The sequence below is a fragment of the Sardina pilchardus genome, chromosome 16, assembly GCF_963854185.1.
Source record: "Sardina pilchardus chromosome 16, fSarPil1.1, whole genome shotgun sequence".
In the NCBI taxonomy this organism is placed as follows: Eukaryota; Metazoa; Chordata; class Actinopteri; order Clupeiformes; family Clupeidae; genus Sardina; species Sardina pilchardus.
In genome coordinates this window covers 9,417,466-9,424,965 of record NC_085009.1, presented here as the reverse complement: position 1 = coordinate 9,424,965, position 7,500 = coordinate 9,417,466, and the positions used below count along the sequence as shown (strand labels likewise).

Here is a 7,500-nt window from a genome sequence, read left to right as displayed (position 1 = left end):
AGCACCACACAGACATCAAGAATATTCATCAGGTATCACCTCCACTAGTCCCTCCCTAATCCAACCTCTTTCTGACCACCGATTGGCTCACCGCCTCTTGATTGACAGGCTACCTGAACGTGCTGTCCAATAACCGCTGGCGGGAGCGCTGGTGCCAGCTGCGGGACAACCAGCTGCTGCTGCACAAGGACCGGACGGACCTGAAGAGCCACATCGCCGCGCTGCCCCTGCGCGGGTGCGAGGTCATCCCTGGACTGGACTCCAAGCACCCCTTCGCCTTCCGCCTGCTGCGCAACGGCCAGGAGGTCGCCGTGCTGGAGGTGAGCAGAGCAGGGATGGAGGGATGAGAGGGGTGGAGGGATGGAGGGATGGAGGGATGAGAGGGATAGAGGGATGAGCGGAGGAGAGAGTTGTGTGTGTGTGTGTATGATTGTGTGTGTGTGTTTGTGTGTGTGTGTGGGGATTAACAGGGTGGCATAAAAACTGGCATCAGCAGTGGCATCAAGATCACCTCTGGTCACACAAATAAGAAGGAATACAGAGCATTGGACTGGATGAGAGAGAGAGAGAGAGAGAGAGAAGAGGGGTAGAGAGACTAGAGACAGAGGGAGAGAGAACGAATGAAAGAAAGAGGGGGGAAGAGAGAGAGGTATAAAACACTTTATTTCAACCATACTTTTCACATGTGCAAACTGTTCCATTAATGCACATAATGCATAAAATTATCCATCACAGACAACCTCTCAGGCGCTGAGATTGAGTAGAAAACAGCAGTCCAAGGCTACCAGGCCCCCGCTGTTACACATTTGAAATGCTACTGGCCTTCCCCCTCTAACTTCACAGAACTCATGGAGCCCCAGACAGTGTTATAAAGCTCCCACAGAGTCATTTATCAACTTCAGAGAGAGAGAGAGTGGAGGAGAAGTAGAAGATGGGGAGGCGGCACATATGAATGAGAATATGGTGGTGCTGAAGGGCGGAGGAAAAGACGGATGAGAGAAGAGAGGACAGGAGCGAGGGAGGAACAGAGATGGCGAGATGGAGGACGAGGAGCGATTTTGAAGGATGGTTCCCCATTCAGGGGTGTGTGGGTGCGGAGATTGGTGCAATGCTTAAACACTGCCAGGCGGAGAAAATGGTGGGAGAGTTTCCTCTCAGAGAGATGAATGAGTGCAGGAGACGTGGAATGAAAGGGGGATGAGGTTTTAGTTGTGCTGGAGAAGAGATTTGTGGGGAACTTTTGTAAATCAGTTTTGCCCGCGGGTGATGAACGATCATACACCATCTGAATTGTGTTATTATCTTCTTTCTTCATCTCTCTCTCTCCCTCTCTCTCAATTTCAATTCAATTCAATTCAATTCAATAAAGCTTTATTGGCATGAACGTTTCAGAAACATTATTGTCAAAGCTCAATTACTCGTACACGTAAGATGTTAAAGAAAAATAAATAAATGTTTAACAGAATTGTGGAATTAATGTATTCTCTCTCTCTCTCTCTCCCTCTCTTTCTCTCCAGGCCTCCTCTTCAGAGAGCATGGGGCGCTGGTTGGGAGTCTTGCTAGCCGAGACGGGTTCCACCACCGACCCCGCTGCCCTCCACTACGACTACATCGACGTGGAGACCACAGCCAACGTCATCCAGCTGGCCAAGCAGTCCTTCTGGTAAGTTCTGGCAGCTACTGTCCGTTTACACAGGAGCTAAACCAGGACCTCGCAACCTTCTCCAATCCTCGACGCGTTTTGGAAAACGCTTCCTGATGACGGACGGTAATGGATCAGTGGCTGGTAGCGCACTATGCGGTTCTCGTGGGTTCCGGGCTGACAGCTATCGTGAGCGATACCTCTGATATTGCGTCACTGCGTTTAATGCTCTGGTCGTTGAGCCGGTCTGAGACGCTGAGTGATCTGCGTGAATCAGTGCTTGGGCAAACAGCCGTGAGGAAAAGTAGCCCACACGAGAACTGACGCAAACCCTGATTACAGTTTTACTTGGCCTTTGCTTCAGGCGCTTTCTAAGGTTGTTTTTCAGTGTTCCTTTCGGGGACCTTGACCGAGCCTCTTCAGTCAAATATGTGCAGTGTATCACTTAGTGGCTTTTATCGCTCCTTCTTTCACAACTGTAGAAAGGATTGAAATGGATCGTTTTCGGATTTGGTCTGAATCCTGGCACATGGTTTAGATGATATCGCTGTAGATCTGAAATGCATTGTGAAGCGCAGTAGCTAGCATTGGACAGTAGATGTTGCTAACGCTAGCTGCTTTGACACCATCATGGGTTTGAAATAACGGAGCTGATGTGTTTGTCTCTGTCCCCTAATCTCTGTCCTCTCTCTGGCCCTCTTGTAGCTTCACCAGTAAGCGTGCGGTGTCGCCCAACCCGTACCTGGACAACCCGGTCAACGGCTACGCCTGTCCCTCTGGGGTGGCCCTGCACTATGATGACGTGCCCTGCATCAACGGAACGGTATGGGCCACAATCCTCCCTCTCTCTGTCTCTCTCTCACACTCACACACACACACACACACATACACATACGGACGGGATACGCATACAGATATAGACACATACACATACTGTACACATACTGTACACATACACATACACATACTGTACACATACACATACACATACACATACACATACACATACACATACACATACGGATACACATACACATACTGTACACATACTGTACACATACAGAACATAAATGACCATTGGTAATACACACTGGATGAGTCAAAGCCAGCGAACTGGTATGTCCACAATCCTTTCTCTCTCTCTCATTCGGTCCTTTGCTTTCTCACACTCATATGGACACACAGACAATAAACACCCACATAGTGTGCATACACACATATGCAAGCAGTTACACGGACACGGACACGGAGACAGGCACACACACATTGTGTAATTACTGTGTCTGTGTGTATGTGTGTGTGTTTGAATAAGGAAGCCAGAGGGTTCACTTTGTTTGCTTCACCAGAGAGTTTACTTAGTTTGTCCTTGTTCATTTCTGTCTGTCTGAACAGCTGGATGCTTTAAAGGATGGCTTGCATCTGGAGGTCTCTCTCTCTCTCTCTCTCTCTCTCTCTCTCTCTCTCTCTATCTCTCTCTCTCTCTTTGTCTCCCTGTGTGTGATTGCATGTTTCTTTCCCAATAATTCTTTCAACTGTTGATTCAACTGTTTCTAATAACAAGTGATCCTCTTTGGGGACTGACTGCCCTGCCTTTCAATTCTTTATATGCATCACATTAACTCTTCTCCTCTTCTGACTATTTTCCTCCTTTCCTCCTAACTTTCCTCTACTCTTTTGTCCTCTTCTCTTCTCTTCTCTCCTCCTCTCGTCCCCTCTCCTTCTCTCCTCTCCTCCCTTCTTCTCCTCTCTCCTCCCCTTTTCTCTTCTCTTCTCAACTCCACTCCTCTCCTTCCCTCTCCTCTCCTCATCTCTTCTCTTCTCCTCCCTCCTCTCCTCTCCTTCCCTGTTCTCCCCTCTCCTCTTCTCTTCTCTGCATGTCTGCGTTGGTCCGGCCCTCTGCAGGACCCCAGCCTGTACTCTACTCCGGCCACCGGGGGGCGCAGCCTGAAGGAGGAGGTGCACTACGAGAACGCCGAGCTCGAGCTGTACGAGAACATGCCCTCGCCCAAGCTGGCGGCGCGCTACCCGCCCAAAGTCAAAACCGGCCGCACTGCCTCACCTTCCTCCTCCTCCTCCTCGGCAGGCCACTACAAATCCCCAGTGTCCTCTAAAGCACTCTCTTCCTCGCCCGCTAACGCTAATTCTCCCTCTCAGGTGACTAACCTCTCTTCTCTGTGTGTAGAGCAGCGTTTACGGTACCTGTGTCAGTCGCGTTTGGAACTCACAACACCACATCTATTTATTTAGACTAAATTTCCCTTTGGATTAATGATGATCTCTCTATCTGGTTATTTAAGATAGCTGTCTTATACTCAGAAGACAGAAGTCACCAAATGCAGATATTCAGAGCTAAAGAATTGCCACTGGACGTATGTCACTGGTGGTATTATATATGTATACAGTATATATATGTCTAGGAGCTTTGCTACAAAAAATCTTGGCAATACAACATGATGGCAAGCCATACGCTGGCATGCAGTGAACACAGTGTTGTGAGTTTCTGAACGCGTACATGTAAACGCTCTTTTTCACCTCTGCTTTTTAACCTACTGCTAACGCTAACAACAGCGCTAAAGTTCTGCTTCTTTTCCCTTAAGCCTCCTGCTGTATCCTCAGTTTTTTTTTTGGTCAGACACTCTGAGAAATGAAGACCAGAGTTGATGTGTTGGATACCCCCGCTTTTCACGTTTTACAACTGGAACACCATTAACCGTAATTCTCCTGTGGGGCCACCCAAGGAGTCAAGCTAGCGCTCAGTAGCCTGCTCTCACCCTTTTGTTTGGCTAAGGTTGTTGCGGCTAGCCACAGCGCATGTACTACAGACAAGGTTCTTTTAATGATTTAGCGCGGCCATAAAACAGGAGCCGAGTGCCGTTATGTCCTGGTCTGGTGAGGTGCTGTGTGTGTGTGTGTGAGGGAGGGAACGTCATTTTTTGAGGCTGAGCATATGTGACCTTCCTGCGTGGCGGGTTGGCGCGCGGGTGCCTCACTTTATCAAGCCTTGTTCATAAGGAAGGGCTTCATATCCGTCCGGTTACGGCTAGACCACCCAGGACCTATGTGGACGACCTCTGTTTTTGATATCTGTCTGTGTGTGTGTGTGTGTGTGTGTGTGTGTGTGTGTGTGTGTGTGTGTGTGTGTGTGTGTGTGTGTGTGTGTGTGTGTGTGTGTGTGTGTGTGTGTGTGTGTGTGTGTGTGTGTGTGAGAGAGAGAGAGAGAGAGAGAGAGAGAGAGAATCTGCATGTAAAACAGCGATAGAGAGAAAGAGTGAGTGTGTGTGTGTGTGTGTCACTCCCCGGGGGTCATAATTTGGGTATGCCTACAATTATATTTGTAAAGCACCCATAAAGGTTTTATTGAAAACTTTAATGCATGTAAGCGCCACATATATTTGAGCGAGAGAGCTCACAAAAGCCCGGGCCATAAGCTAACATGCAGGGGGTTTACATTTGTGGCTTTAAGGAGAACCTTTGATGTACCAAACATAGTGCGTGTGTGTGAGTGTCTCTGTGTGCGTGTCTCTGTGTGTGTGTGTGCGTGGGTGTGTGAGTGTCTGTGTGTGTGTGTGTGTGTGTGTGTGTGTGTGTGTGTGTGTGCCACTGGCTCCCGCTCTGAAGCAGGGCCGTAATCCTTTAACGGCGTGCGGTGCGGCTGCAGCCAGGCCGGTAGGCAGCAGTGGGGGCTTAATGCGCTCAGCGGAGGTAATTGGAGCTGAACGCTGCAGGCCTCATTGAGCTCCATTACCCCACAAGCAAGCAGTCAGGCAGTAGCGCCACGGCAACAAGGGCCCAGGAGCACGGGGGGGCCACGTCCCCCCCCCCCCCCCGGCTGGCCCTGGCCACGGGCCCCACGACAGCCTGGTGGTTCAGCCCGGCTCGCTCCAGTCCAGTGCCGTCGTGAGTGGGCCCGCCAGACGTCATCTCCCATAATGCACGCCGCCACTCGCAATTTTCCACTCACTCCGGCCGGCTACGCTTAATAACGCCCGGCTCTGTTTGAAGTGCCCCAATGCAAGCCGAAGTCCACTTTGGCCTGGATTACTGAGAGCTGTGTGTACACAGGCAGGCACACACACACACATACACACACACACACACACACTCATTCATGTGTGCACACACACACTATACACACACACAGTCACGCACACACACGCATACAGTATACCCACACACACACACACACACACACACACTCACACACACACACACGCACACATACACACACTAGTTCCAGGACACAAAGAACCCAAAAGGTGTACAGTGATGGATTGCCAGTGGAAAATCAGTTTTGATTAATGTGGATGTGAGGCGCTTTGCCAGCGCTGTGTGTGCGGAGAGAGTCGTGGCCCGACGCTAGATCAAGCCGGAGAGACGGCGGAGAGATCGCAGGGGAAGAAAAGAGGCCCGCGGGCCGCACTCCACAGGGCTCTGATCAAAGAGAGTGTGTGTGTGTGTGTGTGTCTGTGTGTGTGTGTGTGTGTGTGTGTGTGTGTGTGTGTGTGTGTTGTATGGGTGCATGGCAGCAGAATGAGAGATGGGCAGAGATCTCCTGAGTGGCCGAGAGTAGAGACTGGAGACTGGAGAGGGAGTTTCTGTTTTTTTATTTCTTTTATTTTATTTATGTTTTTTTCTTCCGTTTTCTCTCCCCCCGACAGCTGAAGGGGAAGAAGGGCCTGGCCACCAACGGGACGGCCTCCAAGCAGAAGGTGGACAAGAACCAGGCCAAGAAGGGCGCCGTCACCAACGGAGCACGCGCCACCGCGCCCGTCAAACGCGTCAATTCCAGTAAGAGCCGTTAGCACACCTTTCAGTTGATTCATTCCAGGAAGAACTGTTTATACACCTGTGTGTGTGTGTGTGTGTGTGTGTGTGTGTGTGTGTGTGTGTGTGTGTGTGTGTGTGTGTGTGTGTGTGTGTGTGTGTGTGTGTGTGTGTGTGTGTGTGTGTAGGAAGGCAGAGGCAGAAGTGCATGTGTATGAGTGTGTGTGAGTGAGTCGGTGACAGTCTTGAGAGTGTGTGTGTGTCTGAGCGGAACTGTGTATGCACATAAAACTGAGAGTGAGGGTGTATGTGAGAGTCTGTCTTGCATAGACAGTGTTAATATGCACATTATGCATATTATCATGCATACTGTTTATAGCATATGTTATCAGGCATATATGATATTTATGTTGCATATATAACTGATGTCATCAGGCATATAGACAGCCATCTCAGGAGCGACTCCCGTGACTTGTAGTACGTGCGCAGGGCCAGGTCTCTCGGCAGCCTCCACATTCCCGTAGTCCGGCATCATCCCCGAATAAATCCCGCTTCCCAGTGCGGCATTAGCCCCTCACCACCGCCGCCGCCACCACCAGCACCGCGGAGGAACGCAGACAGTGGGTCTGGGTCCAGTACCTCTGGCCAGCCCACCGCCAAATTGGTTTCTAGGAAAAGGAGGCCCTTCAGAGAGTGAGGGCTAGGGGGTGTGCAGGGTGGGGAGAAGGAGTGGGGGGAGTGGGGGCTGGAGAAAAAAAAAATGAATGCGGAATATGCCGGAATGTGAAAATTACAGTTTGCAGAGTGACAGCGGAGAATGTGTGGATGGGACCGAGGGCCGCCAGTTTAAACCCAGTAACCTTCCTGCTTCTGCCGGGTACGGGGGGCGTGCTCTTGACGGTAACAAGGCGTCACTCGCGACCCAGTTCTGCGAGAGCCGCGGCCATTACGGAAAAGCCATTACTGGAGCCGACCGCCCGCCGCTGTGGGAGGCATCGTCAGCCACCACCAAAACACTGATCTCCATATAAATAATGACGAATGGCTCCAGTCCCTTTACTCAAGAGGTCTGTTTCTGACAGCAGAAGTGCAGA

At 50.5% G+C, this 7,500-nt stretch overlaps 1 protein-coding gene across 1 annotated transcript in view; it reads left to right on the top strand.

Moving 5' to 3' along the window:
* Positions 1 to 7,500, top strand: part of afap1 (actin filament associated protein 1) — a 53,773-nt gene that overhangs the window by 40,730 nt on the left and 5,543 nt on the right. The window contains exons 10-13 of the mRNA XM_062517216.1: positions 109 to 320; positions 1,518 to 1,663; positions 2,348 to 2,465; positions 6,301 to 6,430. Of these exons, the coding sequence (XP_062373200.1) occupies positions 109 to 320; positions 1,518 to 1,663; positions 2,348 to 2,465; positions 6,301 to 6,430 (606 nt within the window). The remainder of the gene's footprint in view (positions 1 to 108; positions 321 to 1,517; positions 1,664 to 2,347; positions 2,466 to 6,300; positions 6,431 to 7,500) is intronic.